A 23,550-nucleotide genomic window follows, 5' to 3' on the forward strand; every position below is an offset into this window, starting at 1 on the left:
TTAATGTCATTAACTCAGCTTCCTTCGTCAAAAACCATTAAAAAGAGCAATTACGATATAGGGAACAAAATGATGTAGTGCAATGGAAGATCAATTAAAAATTACAGTATAGCCAAAAATTGACAGCTAACAAGCTTACAGGTGAGAAGAGCAAAAAATGGGGAAGGGGTAAGTTTTGATTAGCTATAGAGACTGGGGTTGAGGAGAACTTTTTCACTTTGTCTGATTTTTACATGATTTCATAATGAGTAAGTTTTAAAACAAAGGAAGAAAGGGGCCTCCCTGGTGGTGCGAAAGCACAGCACTGTGAAGCTATCCACAGCCTCTGCAGCATGAGTTCAATCCCTTCCCAGCCTGAGAGCTACCCACATGGCACAGCAGGCTTCTCTTGTCTCGCCTACTGCTCCCCTCAGCAGTGTGTTTCAGTCAGTCTGCCTGTTCTGTTCCTCACTGTCTCTGGTGATTCCTCTCACCACTCCACCCCCCGCATCTCTGGCCTGTACCCCAGTTCTTGCACGTATAAATAAATCTTAAAAAAAAAAAAAAAAAAAAAAAAAAAAAAACCCAAAGGAAGAAAAGAGAAAGGGAGTTTAATGCAGTTATAAAAGACACAGACAAATATCTGTTGAGTTTCATACTTTTTATGTATAACACGAACTGTTCTATCTTTAAAGCAACCTCACCTTCATCAAGTTCTGGTTCAGAATCACCAAATACTTCATCTTCATAACGAAACATATCATTATGAACATAAAACTTATTAGGAACAGATCCCTATAGGAAAACAACATACAAATATCACATAAATATTCATACACACTTAAAAAAAAAAAAGAGAATTACATGGCACATAAAATATCAATTTTAATATTATAGAAGTAGACTTGATATAATTTTCCAAAGCTGAAAATACTATTACATTAATATAAAATAAGCTACAAAAAAGTCATTCAAAGAACACTGGAACTCAAGAAATGGCTATTCAATAGAAAAGAAACAGGATAAAATAAATAGAATTTTCCCATTTGAGTAATATGAAGATTATCAAGTACAGCATTATTATTATTGTTTTATTTCTTGTATATCTATAATCTTAATCATCTATTTACATACTTATACCAGTACTAAATAATAAAAACATGCACATACACACCCAAAGCTCAAATAAACTATACCATCAAAATACAATATAGGTCCAATACAAATTTCTCAGAAATAGCTACATGCGTAAACATGTAAGGAACTCTTACTGTTACAGAGCAGGGAGAGGGGCACTCCAGACCCTGCTCCACCCTCTCTTGGGTGGGTCAGGAAACCTGGAACCTCCCTCTTTCCTGGGGACCACCCTATTACGTTAGGATACTTCCACCAGCTAATAACTGGCAAGTAAAGTCATGCAAATGAAACAACACTTACTTCAGGAGCCAGAACAAAGGTTTGCATAAACTTCCTCTCTGGCTGCCCACTGTTAGACAGCAAACCCATGACCTGGACAACAACTCCATCACTCAAGGTTGCATGAGCATCCACATGACGAATTTTAGTATGACATTCACTGAAGTTCAGAGATAATACTTTGTGGTGTATATCCTTCATTAGAAGATGAAGAAGGAGGAAATACAAACTTTAATGATACTGCATTACCTATACAATAAACCCTCACTGATGTCCTTACCACTTTAGAATATGAACTATTTAATTCTTTCTGCCTCATTTGAATCCATTCTACCATACTACTGCCTAACTAATGTCCCTAAACCACCACACTATTATCAAGATGTCATCCCTTTATACAAGAAATCATAATGGATAGCTTATATTATGTGGTAATCTGGGATTTGATATAGCTTTTGCCCACTATTTTGCATTAAGCCTAATTTTCTTTATAGATTTTGCTAATGCCATTTCTTTTACTTTCAATTTTCTCTAGTTTGGTAAAGTCAAGTTCTGTAATTCAGAGAGTAGCTGAAGTTCTACATCCTCTACAAATTACTAAAGAGCATATACTTCTGTATATTCCGGAAACAAAAAGTGGCTTTGTATAAACTTAATGGTCTGACTAAACTGTTTTAGGTATTAAAATACAAACATGGGCCTCCCCGGTGGCGCAGTGGGTTGAGCGCTGTGCTGTGAAGCTGTCCACAGCCTCTGCAGCTCAGGTTTGATTCCCGGTCAGCCAGACCTCTCCTGCATCGCCCGGTGCTCACCTTAGCACTGTCTTTGGTCTGTCTGCCTGTTCTGCTTCCCACTCTTTCTGGTGAATTCTCTCACCCTCCTGCCCCTCTGACTTGTACCCCAGTTCTTGTATAAATAAATAAATCTTAAAAAAAGAGGGCCTCAAAGTTGAATTTAAAAAAAAAAAATACAAATATTCAGGGCCTTCCTGGTGGTGTAGGGGTTAAAGACAGTGCTTTTAACTTATAGCCAGCCACTGCAGCATGAGTTCGATCCCTGACTGAGCAACCCACATGGGGCCAGGGAGCAACCCACAGGGCGCAGCAGACCTCTCCTGCCTCGCCCACTGCTCCCCTTAGCAGTGTATTTCAGTTGATCTGCCTTTTCTGCTCCCTACTCTCTCTGGTGAATCCTCTCACCCTCCCCCTACCCCACACCTCTGGCTTTCACCCCAGTTCTTATACACATAAATAAATCTTAAATAAAATACAAACATGTAAAAATCCCACTTTTTCTTTATTCCACCCCAATGTAACACCATGTTTCATACCCTATCAATGTTTATAGAACCCAAAGTACATTTGACAACTACTGAAACAAAATTGCTAGTAATAATGAAAAATCACATTCAAGATGAAACCCACAGGCACATGAAGGCCATTTTTCAAACCACTATCATAACATACAACAATCTTAAAAATATATGAAACTTACATTTTGGCCATAAACAGCCTCCTGGGGCTTTCCACTAGCATCTACTCCACCATGAACATAAGAAGAATTCCTGCCATAAAACCTGTAAAACCAATGGTAATGATTAACATTTAATTGTCAAGAGAAATTTAACAGTGGTGTGGTGTCAAATAGACCTAGTTTCCAGGTCCCGCTTTGTCACTAATTAGTTCTATGAACGTGCACAAGTTACTTGTTTCCTTGGTTATAAAATAGAACAATAACTACTCCACAGAATTATTAGATGGATTAGATGACTGACAACATAAAATTATTACTGTGCCCAGCACACTTAATATGTTTTCAGTCACTATTCTCATCTAATTCTTTTTTTTTTTTTAAATATAGAGTAACTTTTATTTATTTATTTATTTTAAAGATTTATTTATTTATTTATTTATTTATTTATATAAGCAGTGGGTACAGTCAGAGGCGCGGGAGGGTGAGAGAATTCACCAGAGCCAGAGCGGGGAGCAGAGCAGGCAGAAGGACCAAAGTACACTGCTGAGAGGAGCAGCGGGCGGCAGAAGAGGTCTGCACGCCATATGGGACCCTCCTCTGGTGGCCGAGGAGCAGCTGGGGATCGAACCGGCGCTGCAGAGGCTGCGGGCAGCTTCGCAACCCAGCGCTCAACCGCTGCGCCACCAGGGAGGCCCTCATCTAATTCTTTTTACATATTTTTTATTAAATGAAAAAAATGTCAAATACTTCATAAATACTGATGCTGTAGTAACTGACCCTTTTTCCCTTTCAGATACAAAAAAAAAAAAAATCAGTTATCTAGTTTTATTTGAGAATCAGAAACAATTTAACATTCTACTCAGACTTCCAAATAATTACCATTTCAAAAGACTTAAACAGATTTAAAGTAAGTGAAATAATTCAGAGACCAAGTCAAACATCTATTACCTCAGCATCTAATTTCTCATTAATGTTTACACTGCTCTTTAAGTACAGAATAAATTTGTGTTTTTTTGGTATTACCGAAAGCATCAGAATCAATCATCTTTCTAATTTAAAGTTCTCAAACACGAAAAGTTGATTTTTTCATATTCTGTTATCATAATATTAAGACGTTTTCTGTGTCAAGCAATGTTCTTAGTATGTTACATATACGGATGCATTTAACTCTTCTAACAACCTCATGATTTTAAGCACTATAATTTAAGGCAGCAAGTGAAGTTCAAAAGATTTAACAACCCAACCCTGAGTTGACGGCTAAGACGTGAACCCAGACAGGCTGGCTCCAAAGTCCATGTTTTTTAACCACTACCCATATTTTTAAGTTTACACTATTTTCTCTCATGTACTACTAGTGAGCATATTAGACTGCTAACATTTTTCAAGAGGCCAACTAGGCAGGAAACCCGTGTAAGAAAAGCTTTAGAAATTTATTTCTAGGAACTTACTCCAAGAAAATAACTATAGAAAGGTACACATATATGAATGTGTAGGGTTGTAAATGACAGTCTTAACAAGTGAAAAATTACAAACTAAATTTTCTTTAATAGAAAAACTGGTTACACATGCTAAGTATAAAACAGAAGTTTGTGTTATTTAAATGACAGTGGAGAGACTTTTAAAATTTTACTTTGTGTCATTACAAAAGTTTCCTATTTAAAAAATGTTAAATATGCTATAAGTACAATGTGAAAAGACTAAATTTCAGAAAATGAAAGGCCCTATTAGTGTCTTGTCTCCTCAAAATCCCTCATAGACACAGTCAAAAAAAGTGTCTTTATTTTTATAATTAAAAAATGTATAGCTATTCATTTGGGGGATTTTTTTTGCGTGTGGAGGGGGTGTTATTTATATATTAATTGTCTACTGGAATAAGAGAATACTACAAACATGTAACAATGTATAGTATACTGCATGCTTATAATGTAGACCGACAGATAAAAGAGTATGTTATGTCTTTTTAACAGCCTTTCACACATTAACTGGCAATGACTTATTCATCCTTAACTCAAGTGAGAGGGCTCAAATACTTGCAAAGACTTAATCTTCTACCTACTAAAATACACACATTAAAAAAAACTAATGAATACTACTCACAATATAAATCAATTTCAAGCTTTGTTAAAAAAAAAAAAAAAAAAAAGCTTACAGAGGCCCACCTTTTGCCAATAGTAAACAAGGCTGCATGCAGTTTTACCAAGGGATACTATTTAGCATATCAATTAGAAAAGATTTTCATATTGCTTTAGAGAGGGTGAAAAGATGATTTACCAGTGATTTCAAACACAGATTGGAACCCATTATTTGATCAAGGCTAACGTTACTATTCTTAATGAAATAAAATGCAGAGCACATAACTGTGCAGTATACCTGTGTGTGTGTGTATACAGTTGCAAATGCGTTACCTGCTGCTATTCATGGCATATGAGGTGAAACATTTTTCTTACTACAAATTTTAATCAAAAAACATGAAAAACACTGGCTTCAGTTATTAATAAATACTGGTTAAAATATTGGCTTAGTGATGTTTACAAAGATAATGTCATAACATGAGGAGATAAGGCAAAACATGTAGTCATATTCAAAAAATGAAACAAAATAAAAACACTAGACATATTTAAAATTTACCTGTGTAAATATTCTGGAGCTTTATTCAGTAAAGTATAATATTGCCTCACAAACTCCCGCCCTACAAGCAGCGGACTGGGCTTCTCCATAACCATTTCTTTGCTGCACAATGTCAAATGCTAAGGGAGCAAACAGAAGAATAGTAACTATTAAAATCATCTCTGGAAAACTTTCATAAATAAATTCTTTTAGCCATACAAACAAGAATAAAAAATGTTCATATCATTTATGAAAACAGCAGCAAAATAATGAAGTTCTAGTGACTGGTAACCTTAACATTTGCATTTTTCCTTTATCAATATTTCTCGATCTCCTTTTCCCTCAAAACAGGGGGAATAGCATTATTCTTCTTTCTTATTCCCTAAGTGTTCAGTGCTGCCTCAGACTATGAATGTCATAACTAAGTCTTTCCATTCACAGTACCCTTTTTCTTTGAAAACCAGTACCTAAGTCCTTGGATTTGTCCTTGTCAAAGCCCTTGAAGTCTTGGAAACAAGGCAAAAGATCCAAGTCAGAACAGAGTGTCTCTGCTCTGTATTCTCCCTTCTTCCAAGGGTTAATTTCACCATTTTCAAAATGAAAACCTTTAAAAATCAACAACAGGTAGTGGTGCCAGGGGTGTGGGCCCCTCCCCCCACGTCAACATAACCCCAGTAGTCAGAGATAAGTATTTTTTCAATTTACTGTATGTCTTTCCATTAATTAAGCATCCAACTACATAGCAGGAACTGTTTATGATAATAAAGATACCCTGGTAAATAAGACAAGGCTCTAGTCCTCAAGGTATTTATAATCTGTCATAGATACAAACAAGCAAAAAGGGGGAAAATGGCTTAGATATTAAGATAAAGTGCTTCTAATTCAAAATCTCAATAAAACACAGTATAAATAGGGCTTCCCCGGTGGTGCAGCGGTTGAGCACTGGGTTGCGAAGCTGCCCGCGGCCTCTGCGGCGCCGGTTCGATCCCCGGCTGCTCCCCGGCCACCAGAGGAGGGTCCCACATGGCGCGCAGACCTCTCCTGCCGCCCGCTGCTCCCCTCAGCAGTGTACTTCGGTCCTTCTGCCTGCTCTGCTCCCCGCTCTGGCTCTGGTGAATTCTCTCACCCTCCCGCGCTTCTGACTGTACCCAGTGCTTGTATAAACAAACAAACAAATAAATAAATAAATAAAACATGCCTCTATTAAAAAAAAAATTAAAAAAACAACAACAACAGTATAAATAGAAAACCTAACCCTTATCTTATTTAAAATAAATCCTTCAGGGGCCTCCCTGGTGGTGCAGGGGGTTGGGATGCAACCTATGAAGCTGTCCGCAGCCCCTGCAAGCACACGTTCGATCCCCCCAGCTGGCCAGGAAACAACCCACATGGTGCAGCAGACCTCTCCTGGCTCGCCCGCTGCCCCCCCTCAGCAGTGTACTTCATCAATCTGCCTGGTCTCTTCCCCACTCTGGGTCTGGTGAGTTCTCTCACCCCCCACGCCTTTGGCCTATGCTCCAGTTCTTATATGCATAGATAGATGAATCTTTAAAAAAAAAAAAAAAATCCTTTATTTGTCTATAAAAAACCTCCAGAACAACCAAAGTTAAAATATTAGGAATTGGAGATAAGTGCAAAGAGAAAACATGGCATTCATTAAATAAACACACACACACACACACACACACACACATACACACACAAAATCAAGCATCTTTTCCTACACTGAAAATTACTGGGGGAAAAAAAAGCCGTAATATCTAAGTGTGTGTCTATTGGGAAAATTAGGATGTGGTTTAAATTTTTGTTTAGCAAACCAATTTCAATATAGGTTTCCTGTAAACAAGTAATTTCACAGACAGTCCATAAAATCATCACAATTGTGACAATTTTTATGAAAATCAGGGACCAACCATTGTGGAACCTACAATAAAAGAAGTAGTTCTACACTCACAATTCATCTTTTATGCAATATTCTTTTTGGTCTCCTATTTTTCTTTTTACAGATGTCTTGAAACTCAATCTCATCTTGCAAAAATTCTCCAAATTTGTTTAAAATTTTTATATAATATCTCACTTGCTTCAAAAATAGTTATTTCACTGCTTCTGGTGGCAAGGTCCAGGGAAGGAGCACTGGCAAGATAAGCCTGAATCAGTCCCAAGAAGCAGGCAGGAAATGGACAAGGAAGATGAGGATTTCAAACAGAAACAAAAAGAAGAGCAGAAATTGAAGAAGTTAAAACTGAAGGCTGTATGGAACACTTCCCTGGCTACAGGTGGATTTAATAATCTGGCAAAGAGTTAAGTTGCTCCTTGTGTCTAAGGCCTTGGTGATCCTTAATTCCATTCCTGTTTAAATACCTGGAGTTTCTGCTATAACATGTTATTGTATGAGTGTTTCTTGGAGGTGGTTGTATATTTAAGAATAAACTTAGTGTAAATAAAAAAAAAAATCACTCCGTAGTTCATCTGCAATTTAGTTTCTCAATCATGTCCCCCTTAGCTGTGAAGTCAGAGTAAACCCAGCCCAGATTCCTGCCAGTCTGTTCTTCAGTCTGTTTTACCACAAATTCTATACCACCTCAATTAAACCAACTTATGAAAAAAATTTAATTCATAAAGCAGAATCATTTCAGGTGCCACTAGTTACCCCTCTCCAATCTAAAGAAGTCAACAAGCCCTACTACATTAAAAGGACTCTCATTTACAGTTAGCAAAGCTGAACAACATAGTTTTATTCTGAAAAATGGGGAAATGTGAAGAATCATTTATAAAAGAATCATTTTATAAAGTAACTAAAATGAAAAACTTATAAATACTTTAATATTGTAACAACTGATCTTAAAATACTGGGTTGTCAGAAGTCATGACACATTTTTTTTCTTTGAAAAATAGAAAAAAATGTGTCATGACTTTCTACAACCCACCAATACTGTAACATGCTGGTCCCCAGAAAAAGCAGAGGGTCCAGGTTCCTGGCCCCGCCCAAGGTATGGTGGAGCTGAGCAGGGAGAAGAAGCTGGAGATATTGAAGAGGAAGGAAGAAGGACCTGAAAAAGGCCCATGGAGCAGACAGACATGTGAAGAAACTGTCTTTGCTTCCTGGCCCTGGACTGGTTTAAACAGATGTGGGTGAGACCCCCGTGGGGAGGTTATCAATGACAACATTTATCTTGATTTTGCTCCTTCTGTATCAGAAGTGCAGCGCCTCTTCTACCCTTTTCTTATAGGTCCCCACCCGAAGGTGTGTTAGACTTGTGACAGGTGTTTGGGCCTCAGTAATCCTACTTTGGGCCAAAGCTGTTTGGCTGGGCATTTACCCACAAGGGGATGGGTAACTTAGGGTGCTTCATTTGGAAACGATATTCTCACCCCTTTCTGTATTGCATAATTGTACTAAAGTTCCTTCCCACCAAAGTTCATACACACTAGAGTATGTTTTGTCTTTAGGCAGTAGATGGCAGAAACTACTTAAAACGGGCACGTTTGGGGCTCTGGGGTACCACTATCCCTGCCCTGTAACAATACTAAGATATCGAAGATACTAACTAGTCCTCTGAATAAAATGATATACAAAATAGCTTTAGTCTAATCATCAATAACAGAAAAACTACAAGGTATTGTTTCTGAGCTTGGGGATAATCTTTTTCCCCCCTCCTTTCTATATCCAATTTTTTTTATAGTGAGACTGTGCAATTTATCCTAACTCTTCCATTATATTTAGGAAGTACATATTTACCTATCATATTTTATCACATATAAAGTAGGAAAAGTACAGTACACACGCCACATCAAAGAAAGCTCAAAATACAGTAAAGAATTTTGTGACAGAGACTTCAAACTGCATACCACCTGTGCAGTCACTTAAATATGATGGCCAGGATACCATAAATTTAGGTCAGGATGCTAGGCAGTAGAGGCAACTTTGACTTATTATTCAATATATTATTTATTCAAAGGAAGTAGTTTGCATAGTGAACTTCTAATGGTAAATGTGATAAGGGAATGCTAATCTGATAAAAGCCTAAATAAACAACTATACAGAACAGGTTATGCACAGTCTACTTTTTAAGGAATAGGGCAGTCCCACAGGGAATGGTAAAACAAGGATAGTGTTTTCACTTAACTGTAAATTACAGATCAATTATTTCAACATAAATGGTTTAAAGTGACTCAGAATTTAGATGATTAAGCTGTAATTGATGGAAATCAACCACATCAACCAGAAAGTATTGGTGGGAGGGCGAGCAACCTCAACACTTACCTACTTTTCAATGACGATAATTTGTGTTCTACTCAATTGCCATCTTACCTATCTTTCCATTTTCTCCCCCAGAGAAAGGAAATTAACAGTTAAAAAAATAAGGAATGCATCAAGATGCATTAGGGATAAAATAAACAAGAAAGTTGTAGAACATAAGACTTGGAAAATTGAGTAATATATATTTGCATTTATAATTCATGCACAGTCAATAAAAGAAAGTTGAGAGCAAGGACAAAAGAGCCAAATTACACACACAGAATAAATGTGATTACAAGAACTGTGCCATTTTCATTATTTACAGAAAAGCATTCAAAAAACACCAAAATCTAGCAAGCCTCTGAACATGGGAGTGAGAAAAAATGTCTTATCAAAGGCCACAAAACAATTATGATCTTTCTGAATCTCAATTCCCTAATCTACAAATTGAGAAGTGATTTCTAGCGAAGCCTACAAGAATGTAAGTTCAACAAAGATGGCCAATATTTAAAGATAATTATACACAACAAGAGCCTTTCAAAGATTGTTAGTTTCTAGCACCGTTGGAGAAGAGTAATTATTATCTAACCTCTTTTTTTAAGAGTGAAATTCCATGTATTATAGTTTCATTTCCACCCAGTATCATTTGAAAATATGAAGATTAATGTTATATTGGAATGCACAACATAAAATTTGCTCTTGTCAAATAAAAACAATCTCATTCCTAATTATTTATCCAGATATAAATGTGATAATATCTAGCATCCCTTGCTATTTACAGAGCCCTGAATTACTTCAGAGTTCATCTTATTTCTCCAACTCTGCCCACCTAAAATTTCAGTGTGTCTTCATCACCATTCTTTTCTTCATTCCTGTTTCTTACAATGCTTCCTCTTCATTTACCTAAATTAATTCCTGAGACACACCTACTCTACCTCTTATGGGAAATTGCTCTATATCAAATGTCACCATTTTTTTTTCTGAAAAATTTCTTAGAACCCATTGAAAGGTGAGCGAAGAAAAAGAAAAACAAAGGCATAACTAAGAAAGTCATACTAAACCTCATGTTCTATTATATGCTCTAATTCCCTCAATTTCAAAATAATTAGTTATTGTTGTCAAGCAAAGTTATCACCCTCTTTTCAATCCTGATTAATACTTCAGTTTTTAGTTATGTACTTGGTTTTCTGTCTCCCATTTAAAGATCAGGGAATCACTAGTATAGTGGAGTTGCCTCCATGGCAAACAATCGCAGACTATCTTAATCTAGACGCAATGTCTAAAATGAACTGACAGTTCTATTTTGACTTGCACAAATTAAATTACTTATACATAGTGAAAGCAAATTAGAGGAAGGTAGATTTAGTTTCGAGATAATGCAAGAATAACCTGAACAGAGCTACTTCATGAACAGCCAGTGGCTGCAGACAGTTCAGAGATAAACAATTTAGTGGAAATTTAGTTGTTAAATGTCCAACAAAGTTAAATTAGGATTCTCCAACATTAGAATTCTTTTTTTTTTAAAGAGGCATGTATTTTTATTTATGATTTATTTGTTTGTTTGTTTTGTTTATACATGCACTGGGTACAGTCAGAAGCGCAGGAGAGTGAGAGAATTCACCAGAGCCAGAGCAGGGAGCAGAGCAGGCGGCAGGAGAGGTCTGCGCGCCATGTGGGACCCTCCTCCGATGGCCTGTGGGACCCACCTCCGGTGGCCGGGGAACAGCCGGGGATCGAACCGGCGCCGCAGAGGCCGCGGGCAGCTTCGCAACCCAGCGCTCAACCACTGCGCCACCGGGGAGGCCCTCCAACATTAGAATTCTAAAAGCCTATTCTACATGAACTACCAGCACATTGACTCCTACACCAATACCCATTCCATATCTTCCTATCTATAAGGGTTGAAATCAATGTGTTCATTTGGGTCCAGTTAAAATATTGTCCCCTCGGGTCTCCCTGGTGGCGCTTGGGTTAATAAGCACAGCACTACGAAGCCTCTGCAACAGCACGAGCTCAATCCCTGGTTGGTCGGGGAGCTACCCACATGGCACAGCAGACTTCTCCTGGCTTTCCTGCTGCCCCCCTCAGCACTGTTCTGTTCCCCACTCTGTCTCTGGCGAATCCTCTCACCTCCCACACCTCTGGCCTGTACCCCAGTTTCTGTATGCATAAATAAATAAATCTTAAAAAAAAAATTGCCCCCTGAAAATCGTCCCTGGTCCTTAATAGACTATCATTGTTTTTCTCTGAATTTTCACAGTACTTTGGGAGTTTATCAAGGCACGTTCTAAATCATATTCTACCCTAAATAACTAACAGTACATTTCTCTATTTGTTATTTCTAATACTTTTTTCTATTTCCCTCTCAAACACTGTAACCTGAACTGTCCCTTAAATGAATTTTTTTAGAAAGTCACAATCCTAGAAAAATCTCCTGACTCCTCTACCTGTCTACATTATCTCTATTGACCACTTCCTCTTAACTCTTCTGGATTTCTATGAGGCAACTTTTTTCCCTCATCAAAATGCAGAAATGGGGCCTCCCCGGTGGTGCAGCGGTTGAGCGCTGGGTTGCAAAGCTGCCTGCAGCCTCTGCAGCACCAGTTCGATCCCCGGCTGCTCCCTGGCCACCAGAGGAGGGTCCCACATGGCGCGCAGACCTCTCCTGCCACCCACTGCTCCCCTCAGCAGTGTACTTTGGTCCTTCTGCCTGCTCTGCTCCCCGCTCTGGCTCTGGTGAATTCTCTCACCCTCCCGCGCTTCTGACTGTACCAAGTGCTTGTATAAATAAAAATAAATCTTAAAATAAATAAATAAAGTATGGAACATTTAAAAAAAAAATGCAGAAATGTTTAAGGTTCTGTCTTCTAACCTGGCAATTTCAGATAGTCTAATGCCTTCAGTTCTCAAATCTACCTAAATCTGTATCTAATCTCCACAGTGCATATACAGTAAAATCCAAACACCTACATTCAGTTTGAGTACAAGGCCCTCTACAGAAATACAGCTTACTAAAATAAAAAAAGGTAATAATTAATAACAAAACTTGCTATGGGGAATACTAATGAACAGATGAATCAATTAAAATCATTAACCATGCAACTTCAAAATGATTAAAAGAACCCATACTTTATTATTTATATGTAAATGTATCTATGTGTACACAAACAAGCATTTACATGAACATACACTACTCTTGCAATATCAAATTAGAATTTAGTTTTGAGACTAGTGGGCCAAAACAAATCAAATATAACAGTTTTAACAAATAATCTTAAGAATTTTTAGAGATTTTTTAACATTATAATTTATTATGTTAATTTTTAAAATTATAATTAACATTGTAATTTATAATGTTAATTAACATTAACATTAGGTCCACACACATAGTCAATATCTCTCCAAAGGTACCAAAAGTAATTCTGCCTTTTCAAGAAAATGATTTGGGAACAACTTGCCTTCAACCTGTTAAAAACAAAGTTTGACTTATACATTGCATCACACAAAAATTAACTGAAAAAGGACCACAGACCTAAATGTAAAGCATAAGCTAGGTATTTAAAAGAAAACAGGGAGGAAACACAACTTTAAAATGGGAAAAGAGGGCCTTCCTGGTGGCGGATGGGTTAAATCTCAGCGCTGTGGCCTGAGTTACACTACGGCCAGGGAGCTAACCCTCATATGGCACCGTAGACCTCTCCTTTCTCCTCCTTTCTCCTCCGCTGCTCCCCTAAGCAGTGTATTTCAGTAGATCCGCCTGTTGTTCTCCCCACACTGTCTCTGGTGAATCCTCTTACCCCTGTACCTCTGGCCAAAGATTTGAATATATACTTTACACTAAGACATACATGTACAGATGTCAAATAATCACCTTATCATTCGTCATTAGGAAAATGCAAATTAAAATCACGATGTCACTGAATACCTGTAATTATGGCTAATGCTAAAATCTGAAAATACACGCTTGCAAGGATGGAAACAGCATGGTAGTTTCATAGAATTAAACATCCCATATTACCCTGCAATTGACGTCTACATATTTACTCAAAATGAACTTTATGTCCATAAAGACCTATATGTTGTTTACAGCTGCTTTATTACTAAATACTGAATTAGGTGAGTGAATAAACAAATTCTGATTAATCTATACAATACTACTCGGCAATAAAAGAAATTTTAGATATATCCAACACCATGGATGAGTTTCAAAAAAATAATTTAAAGCTAATGAAGTTAATATTGTATGAGTTTACTGATAAGACATTGTACATATGCAAAACTATAGTGGTTAAATGAGATCAGGGACAGCAAGAAAAAAGGAAATGCTTATAAAAACATGAGGACGGGCCTCCCAGGTGGCGCAGCGGTTGAGCGCTGGGTTACGAGGCTGCCCGCAGCCTCTGCAGCGCCAGTTCGATCCCCGGCTGCTCCCCGGCCACCGGAGGAGGGTCCCACATGGCGCGCAGACCTCTCCTGCCGCCCGCTGCTCCCCTCAGCAGTGTACTTCGGTCCTTCTGCCTGCTCTGCTCCCCGCTCTGGCTCTGGTGAATTCTCTCACCCTCCCGCGCTTCTGACTGTACCCAGTGCTTGTATAAATAAATAAATAAATGTTTAAAAAAAAAAAAAAAAAAACATGAGGACAAGAAATGGGCAGAAGAACTTAAAAGACATTTCTCCAAAGAGGAAATACAAATGGCCAACAGGCATATGAAAAAATCCCTTATCATCAGGGAAATGCAAATCAAAACCACACTGAGATACCACCTTACACCAGTAAGAATGGCACATATTAAAAAAAGCAACAACAAATGTTGGTGAGGATGTGGTGAAAAAGGAACTCTCCTACATTGCTGGTGGGAGTGCAAACTGGTCCAACCACTATGGAAATCTGTCTAGAGGTTCCTCAGTCTACTAAAAATGGAGCTACCATATGACCCAGCAATTCCACTCCTAGGGATCTACCCAAAGGACACAAAAAAAAGGATTCAAAAGAATACCTGTAAGCCTATGTTTACTGCAGCACTATTTACAATAGGTAAAACCTGGAAACAACCCAAATGCCCAAAAATAGATGACTGGATCAAGATGTGGTACATATACACAATGGAATATTATTCAGCAATCAAAGATAAATTCATGCCATTCACAGCAACGTGGATAGAGCTAGAAGGAATTGTGCTCGGTGAAATAAACCAGAAGGAAAAAGGAAAATACTGCATAGTTTCACTTATAGCAGGAATATAGGGGAACCAAATAAGACATCAGTGTAAAAAAAATAACAGCAGTACAAAGCACAAGAAAGCAAAAACAGACAATTATAAATCAGAGACATACTGCAGAGGAGGAGGCTGGAGAGGGATCAGAGGGAGGGAGGGAGGAGCACCAGGGGACTGAGGTGATGGTGCTTGGGTGAAGGAAACTCTATGGGGACTACACCTGAGGGGGTGGGGGAAGCAAATATTGTTTAAAAATGAATAATGATGTAAAAAAATTATATATTAAAAAAAGCATGAGGAAACTTCTGGGGTAATGGACATTATCTCATATTTTGGTTTTGTGGTAGTGGTTTCATGAGTGTATACAGCTGTCCAAAGTCATAAAACTGCACACATGAAGCATGGTTTTGAAACTCTGTAAATTTTGCAAATTTACAATACAATTATGCTTCACTATGTCAATCTTTCACACTGATGAAGAATCTACCACATATTAAGCATAAGAGAAAAATGATACCCTGACATCAACAGCATTCGAGTGTTTCCCCCAAAAAAGGGGGACAATCTTTTACCTATGAGCTTGACATAAGTGAAAAGGACCAAAAACATCCAATAAAATCAATTACAGTGTTGGTGGAAAAATTTGTATAACTTTCTGGAGACAAACTCAGTTTTACTCAAATTAATTAAAAAAGAATGCAATAACCAGTAATCCCATTTGTAAGATACAGTACAAAGAAATACTTGTACAATTTGCACAAAGATCTATATTCAAGGTTGTCCATTTACACAAAAGAAAAATGTCAGTCTAAATGGTCATCAAGAGGAAAATGGTTTAATAAACTATGGTCCAACTCCAAAATACAAAATTATGCAGTCATTAAATATGGGGATGGGGGGGGGAGAAAGTTATAAGTCAAACAAAAAATACTGTACACAAAAAACAAGATATGACCAAAGTAGTTGTGGAATGCTTCCCAGCTTGGGGGGAAAAAAATCAATAAACAAAAAATATATAATATACATGACTTGAACTTAGAGGAAGAAAAAAATTACATACCAACTCTTAATGCCAGTAATAAGACAATATATTGTTTTGAATATTACAGAGAAAAATATTAATTTTGCAATTTTTAAAACAATATTTAAATGCTTTCATTTAGTTTCTGATAACGTGTTACTGGTTAGAAAATATGACTCTAGGATAAAGGCCAAACTGCGAAAATTCATTTAGCATTACTAGTAAAACAGAAAAGTAACCTCTGACATTGTGCTACATTAGTGACAGTTTATGATTAGGTTTGAGTACTTAAATACTACCAACTTACTGAAGACAGAATTAATGATGCTGAGAATGGGGGAAACTAGTGAACGCACTATGCTGTAATTTTTTTTTTCTTCTTCAAAGATTTATTTTTATTTATTTATACAAGCACTGGGTACAGTCAGAAGTGCGGGAGGGTGAGAGAATTCACCAGAGCCAGAGCAGGGAACAGAACAGGCAGAAGGACCGAAGTACACTGCTGAGGAGAGCAGCAGGAGGCAGGAGAGGTCTGCGCGCCATGTGGGACCCTCCTCCGGTGGCCAGGGAGCAGCCGGGGATTGAACTGGCGCTGCAGAGGCTGCGGGCAGCTTCGCAACCCAGCGCTCAACCGCTGCGCCACCGGGGAGGCCCATATACTGTAATTTTTAATTAACAGTTATACCTAGGAGTAATAAAGAAACTCACTAAGGTCACTCTCCAAATTTTATCAGGTAATTTTAGAAACACCTGATTAAAACAAAAAAACAGAAAAAGTAAAAAACATTTGCCAGCAAGCTTGTCTGCTATAATACTACTTTTTCTAATAAGCTGATATTAAATTAATGGTCTTAGAAACAAAAATAAACTGAACTTCAACTGTGAAACATCAGCTAAATGGTTCACTGCAATCATTAACATAAAGACTATAAAACCATAGGGAACATCAGTGAAAAACATTATAAAATTAACAACTAAGACATGATTTCAATAATGTAAATAAAGGCAAAGTATGCACTTGGGCAAGCAAATTAATTTTTTAGATCTACCACAGCAAAATAATTACCAGAGCATATTACAATAGAAAAGACAAGGTAGTCTAAGCCAAATTTATATCTCATCAGCTTTCTTTTATATTTCAGTAATCTCTGAAATGACAACTCCATTCTTATTAAAGGAATGGCTTCGTTATTCATACAATGATGAAATGACTAGGTCTATATGCAATCGCAAAATCTGATTAATTGTTAACTCCAAACACCAGGCTGCAACCACTACCACTGACTATATGTGTAGATGAATCAAAACACACAAAAATTCACTAGTGGAGGAGCCTGGAGTGTCCTGACCACCAGCAGTAATAGGTGATGAGAATTACAGCATATTTGCTCCAGTAGTTCCAGGGGTTAAAAATTCACTTACTGGAAATTATAGATATGAAATTTCATGCCACTACACTATTTCAATGCTTGGAGAAAATGGCCAAATAAAGACTGCTAAAAAATTAATACCACCAGGGCTTCCTTGGTAGTGCAGGGGTTAAAGACAAACCTATCAAGCTATTGCCAGCCACTACAGGAGGAATGGATACCCAGGTGGCCAGGGAGCTAACCCACAATGGGGCAAGAGATCTCTCTCCTGCCTGGTCTGCTGCGCCCCTCAACAGTTTCTTTCTTTCTTTCTCCCCCAAAGATTTCATTCATTTAAAAATACAAGAACTGGGGGCCTCCCTGGTGCCACAGCGGTTGAGCGCTGGGTTGCGAAGCTGCCCGTGGCCTCTGCGGCGCCAGTTCGATCCCCAGCTGCCACAGGAGGAGGGTCCCGCATGGCGCGCAGACCTTTCCTGCCGCCCGCTGCTCCCCTCAGCAGTGTACTTCGGTCCTTCTGCCTGTTCTGCTCCCCGCTCCGGTTCTGGTGAATTCTCTCACCCTCCCGCGCTTCTGATTGTACTCAGTGCATGTATAAACAAACAAAACAAACAAATAAATAAATAAAAACATGCCGCTATTAAAAAAAAAACAAAAAAAACAAGAACTGGGGCACAGGCCAGAGTTGTGGGGGGTGAAAGGGTTCACCAGAGACAAGTGGGGAAAAGAATAGGCAGATCGACTGAAATGCACTGCTAAGGGGAGCAGCGGGTGAGTCAGGAGAGGTCCGCTGTGCCATGTGGACTGTTCCCTGGCAGGGGATTGAACTTGTGCTGCAGTGGCTGCAGCGAACCTCATAGGTTGCGTACTAACCCCTTGAGCCACTAGGGAGGCCCCTCAGCAGCGTATTTCAGTGGATCTGCCTGTTCTGCTCCCCACTCTCTCTGCTAAACCCTCTCTCCCCACCCTTCCCTCACTGGGCTTATACCCCAGTTCTTGTATGCATAAATAAATCTTTAAAAAATGATGACCACCACGCAATTTTATCTTTTTTTTTTTTTAAAGAAAATTACCTTTGGTTGTATATTTCCAATATTTTGATTGTCTAGCCATGTTTTCATCACATGCTGAGTAAAAGTGCCCTACGGTGTAAACATTGGTAGTACTTATGTTCCCAAGTAGCATCATCATCTTCTGGGCAGTAATTACATTGTGGTATGAATGTTTAGAAAAATGGACCTCAGCAGCATACTTATAGTTCATGTCTAAAGTCATTAACTGAGGTTTTAATAAGGATGACATTGTTTTATAAGTATGTAAAGATTATTTCAAAAATACTGCTATGACATGCTTCTGTGCATGTTTTAGCTTGAAATTTTTAAGTATCTTTTCTTTTTTTTGTTTTGCCTTTGTTATTGATAAACAGTGTAATCTTTGCAGGAGTATATTGAAGATTATTCTGGAGCATTTATTATAGTAACAGAAATGTTAGTAAGAAATGTTCTTTAGCATAGAAAGACTTGAGTTCTTTATTTTTTTTTTAAAGATTTATTTATTTATGCATACAAGAGCTGGGGAGTAGGCCAGAGGTACAGGAAGGTGAGAGGATTCACTAGAGACAGTAGGGAGAAGACAGGTAGAATGACTGAAAAACACTGCTGAGGGGAGCAGTGGGGCAGCAGGAGAGGTCTGCTGTGCCATGCGGGTTAGCTCCCTGGCCAAGGATGGAACTCATGCTGCAGTGGCTGTGGATAGTTTCATAGTGCTAAGACTTAGCTCCTTGCGCCACCAGGGAAGCCCATGAGTTCTATACTTTAATAAGAGCTCTTTGTTCCTGGGGCAGGGGGTGATTTTACTTTCATCTCAGTTTATTAAAAACTCACAAATGATGGGCCTCCCTGGTGGTGCAGGTGGTTGAGCACAATGATGTGAAGCTGTCCGCAGGCTCTGCAGTGCCGGTTCAATCCCCACTGGCCACGGAGCAACCCACATGGCGTGGCAGACATCTCCTGTCTCGCCCACTGCTCCCCTTAGCAGTGTATTTTGGTCAGTCTGCCTGTTCTGTTCCCTGCTCTGTCTCTGGTGAATCCTCTCACAGCCCACACCTCTGGCCTGTACCCTGGTTCTTGTATAAATAAAACATCTTAAAAAAAAAAAAATGAAATTATTTTATTTTGAAGATCAGTAATTTTAGAATTTTCGGACACTACCGCTCACCAGTACCAGCTATTCAAGATATTAAGAGACTAAGAAGATACATCACAAATATGTGAATCTTATCTTAAAACTTAAGTGTTCTAGAATGTTGTTGCTTTTTTTTTTTTTTAAGCATCAAAGTTAGACCATTGTATAGTTTTGTTTTACCTGACATTTAGGTTAATTGTAAAGATAAGGAATGCATTATTGGTCAAAATCAAACACTCCTCTCATGTTATGTATATTTTGCTCCTGACTTACAGGCTTCCCCCATCCCCCCCAAAATTGTACTTTGTAGTATTTGTTCCCTTTTAGTGATCTCCTGACATATACTGTTTAGTTAATAAATGATTCATGACTTTAAAAAAAGTAAAGAAACCAAAAGAAAATGACATTTAGAAAAAAAAAATCTGTAAAATTAATTTTTCAGAACTGTATTGTATATTGCTTCTTATAAAAAGATCTCTAGTAACAGGATGCAGTCTCTTTGCCAGAAAGAAATTCTTACCAAGGTCCTATCTATGAAGGACAGAGTATCTATTATTGGACACCTATTCCTTTCCCCTACTGAGCCCCTCACTCACAGTTGGGCTGGCACAAGTCAGGTTCAAGGCCTTTCTCACTGACTAGTGGTAGTATCATATTCTCTGCTGCTCACCTTATGATAAAAGCAGAAGTTTCTAAATTCCAGATGATCTTTGTTTAAAATGACTATCAATCAAAATAGAATTGCACATCTTTCTGGAGCAGAGACACCTTCATTTTGTTCTGGCATGAATTAAAGTGTCACAAAGACGACTTAACGATAGAAATAAATGATACCAGGTAATTGTGAATTAAGTCTTTTGTTTCCCCCTCATGCCCCAAAAGTAACGAGGCAACTTTTAAAGTTCAGGAGCTACTAAAAGTGATCATGCATTAGAAAAGGAAATGCCATCCCACAAAAATAAAAACATCTGTTTATATTATGCTTGAAAAGTTAACAAGTAACCTACCTACACATTCCTTCATCTCCTTGAAAGAGATAAGCTATAGCTTCTATATGAAAAAGAAAACCGATGTTTGGAAAGCTGGAGGAAAGGATTTCAAAGTCCCTCAGTTATGTAGTTGTGAGAGAGAGGATTTGAATACAGGTCTCCTGCCTCTAGTGATGCTCATCACACCTAGTAAAGACCAACCACTTGGAAAAAAAAAAAAAAAAAAATTTAAATCCAACAGTTAGTTTACTTGACACTGTTGGGATGAACCTTAAAAAAGCAAAGGACAGTAACATAATAGGAAATCCAATCATAGCTACAGTGGTTTATTAAAATAGGGTAATACACACAAATTAAAAACTAAAAATCTGAGGGACAGCAAGTGAAGAATATGATTCTACTTCTCTGAAGCCATGTCAGAGTGCTGGGAAAAGAACCAATTTTTTTCTATTGGTTCTTTAGCAAATGTCTACCAGTAAATAGTAACTTAAGTCAGCTTTGTATCTAATTAAATTCAAACCACCCTTAAGTTTGTATCTATGAAATCAGCCTTGAAACACCTGGGGTTATTCCAAATCTTCATACCACATGCAGCATTATGTGGGTAAAAGCAACCTAGAAAATAGTTTTCAATCTTGATAATGGGGAAACCAATAGTTCTAATCCTTCAGGATAAGAAAATAAAACTTTAGAATCTAAAGAAACTATTAGCACTTACAAATTTTCAGTAACTGTAATATAAATTTCCTTTTTCTATCTCATAAAATGGATAATGAATATTTTCGGCTACCAAAGTCAACGCAAAGTTGTCTGCTGCCAATTCAACTCTTCAGCTGCTAAGTGAAGACACAATTCAACATTAAAATTATCAAAAAAATTGAAGAAAATTATCAAAAACTTTCTTCACCTTCTACTTTTGATCCCTATCTACCCATCTACGCCACAAGTTTTCCTTTCTCTCCACTGCTAATACTCATTCACCTTTTACTATTTTCAACCAAGAATATTAAACAACCTGAACCAATACAGCTCTGAAACAATAAACAATCCAAATGTAGTCATTATCCTCCCTACAGTTCCTTGATCATCTTTTCAGAATTAACCCTGAGATTAAATCACAGCATAAGGAGACACAGGGCTAATCCTAAAAATTTAACTAAACAGCACAGCAACATCAAAACACACACACACTTTAGTTCTAAGAAGTTCAAACTGATCGCACCGTCTTTTTTAAGACCAGGATTTTTTTTTTAACTTGAAAGCTACTCTACCTGTGAGTAAAACTAGGGGGAAAAAGGAACCCCAGAGGCAAAAGCTGCAGGGCAAAATTGATGCAGCCCCAACACCCCACCTCTGGTGGCTGGTCATCTTCTCTCTGTGAAATCAGGCCATTTTGGACATCAAAAGGACCACTAGATATTAACAAAGCCAAACGTTTACTGAGAAACTTTGTTCACTTGCCTAGGGCTACATTAACTGCCAAATATGGAGCTGGGGAAGAAATTTCCATCTTCTTCCCCTCTAAGCTCAGTGGGCTCCCTAACTCAAGTTAATGGTTCACAGACCCAGGTACATGGAATGCTAGTATTTGGAAGACTTGCACGAAATATGGAGCCTTGAACCTAAAAACCAATATTTTAACACGTTAGTATCACAACAATCACACTGCGGGGAAAGGAGGAACTTCACTATTATTCCAGCTTGGGTGCTTTTGTTTTGTTTTGTTTTTTCTTGTTGCTGTTGTTGAAAGAGAGCAGGGCGCCTCCCTCCAAAATAACCCGGTAAGAAATTAGTTATACCTGGTGGGGGCGGGGGGGGGTGTGTGTGTGTGTGGTGGATGGGAGAATGATCTATGCGGAAAACTGTAGCGGCAAATCTATATTCGCCCCAACGCGGCACAGGGCCATCTTAAGAAATCTCCTTTCAGAGACGCAGGTAAAATTCTATCAGATTCCACGGACAAAAATCAACACGTTCTAGAGAAGCTAGTGTTGCCCCCCACTCCGACCCTCCGAGCTACTTCCTCAGGGGAAGAAGCCCTTTCCCTAAAGCCTTTTTCTGGGTCAACAAGGGGCCGTTCTGCATAAAAATGGGCACCCAGAAGACACGTTCTGTACGGCCCGGATTTGCGAACGCGTTTGGGGAGGAACCCGACGGGGTGAAGACCGCGGCACCCTAGAGCCTGAGCCAGCAGAGCGGCGGCTGCCTCAAGCCCGGGCTCTGTTTCCGCGCACAGAAATGGTGCCCGGAGGCCGCTACTTTCGCATCTGCGTCGCTTCTGCCTCCGCCGACTCTGCCTCCCTCCCCTCCCCCACGGGCGGGGCGGCGACGGCCTCCGGCTCCGCGGGACCGGGAACGAGAGCCGCAGCGGGGCCGGAGCCCGGGCTGGCCGCCGCAGAACGCGCTCGCCGGAAGGCCCGCTCCCCCGCGCCCCGCACTCACCCTCCCTCGGCGCTCCCCGGGAATTGCTGCTTCCCCTTTCCGAGCTCGCCACCTCGTCCCCGCGAAGCCTGGCCCCACCTGTGCCCTCGGAACGCTCCGATCGCACCACACGCGCCGGCCACCTCCCGCCCCACGCGGCCTCGCATCCCTCACCTGAGCGGAAAGGCGCCGCGGCTCTCCCGCACGCACGGCAGCGCACACGGCCGGCGAGAACAAAGTCGCCCGGCCGCTACAGCCCGGCCCCGGGGCTCGCCACAGGACGGTTGCCTCGCCAGGGGAATGTCCCCTTCCGACCACCACACCGACCGCCCCTCCCGGCCCCGTACACACCTCCAACCAACAGCGGCGGCGGGTACGTCGCGCGGAGGTCAGCAGGAGTCGCCGAGGGCCGGCCGCAGCGGATTCTTCTCGTGGGCCGCCTCCTCCCTCCGACAAGCCTGAAGCCTCGGGAGCCGGAAAGCCGCGAGCTCGTTCCCCTTACAACCACCTCTTCCCGGGCGCCAAGCGCTGCGGCGAGCGACAGGGAACACGGACGTCCCGCCCCCTTTGCCGCCGCCCCCTCTTATTGTTTTACCCCTGCCGAAAGGCCTGGGGAACCCCCCCAGCACGGGGCCAG

The 23,550-nt window shown here is 39.6% G+C and overlaps 1 protein-coding gene across 6 annotated transcripts in view; it reads right to left on the reverse strand.

Moving 5' to 3' along the window:
• G3BP2 (G3BP stress granule assembly factor 2) overlaps positions 1–23,550 on the reverse strand; it is a 76,713-nt gene that overhangs the window by 10,781 nt on the left and 42,382 nt on the right. For 2 of the 6 annotated variants that reach the window (XM_037530650.2, XM_037530649.2), the window contains exons 1-5: positions 23,265–23,482; positions 5,497–5,615; positions 2,890–2,971; positions 1,417–1,590; positions 684–774 (exon numbers count right to left, since the gene is read on the reverse strand). In XM_037530650.2, coding sequence (XP_037386547.1) covers positions 684–774; positions 1,417–1,590; positions 2,890–2,971; positions 5,497–5,591 — 442 coding nt within the window. In that variant the 5' untranslated portion in view covers positions 5,592–5,615; positions 23,265–23,482. Of the gene's footprint in view, positions 1–683; positions 775–1,416; positions 1,591–2,889; positions 2,972–5,496; positions 5,619–23,264; positions 23,483–23,550 lie in introns of those variants that run through there. The other 4 variants (XM_054688392.1, XM_054688394.1, XM_054688395.1 and 1 more) reach the window with 2 other exon arrangements.

This window comes from Talpa occidentalis, unplaced genomic scaffold, assembly GCF_014898055.3.
Source record: "Talpa occidentalis isolate TD23 unplaced genomic scaffold, MPIMG_talOcc4v2.1 talOcc4.6, whole genome shotgun sequence".
NCBI classification, from domain to species: Eukaryota; Metazoa; Chordata; class Mammalia; order Eulipotyphla; family Talpidae; genus Talpa; species Talpa occidentalis.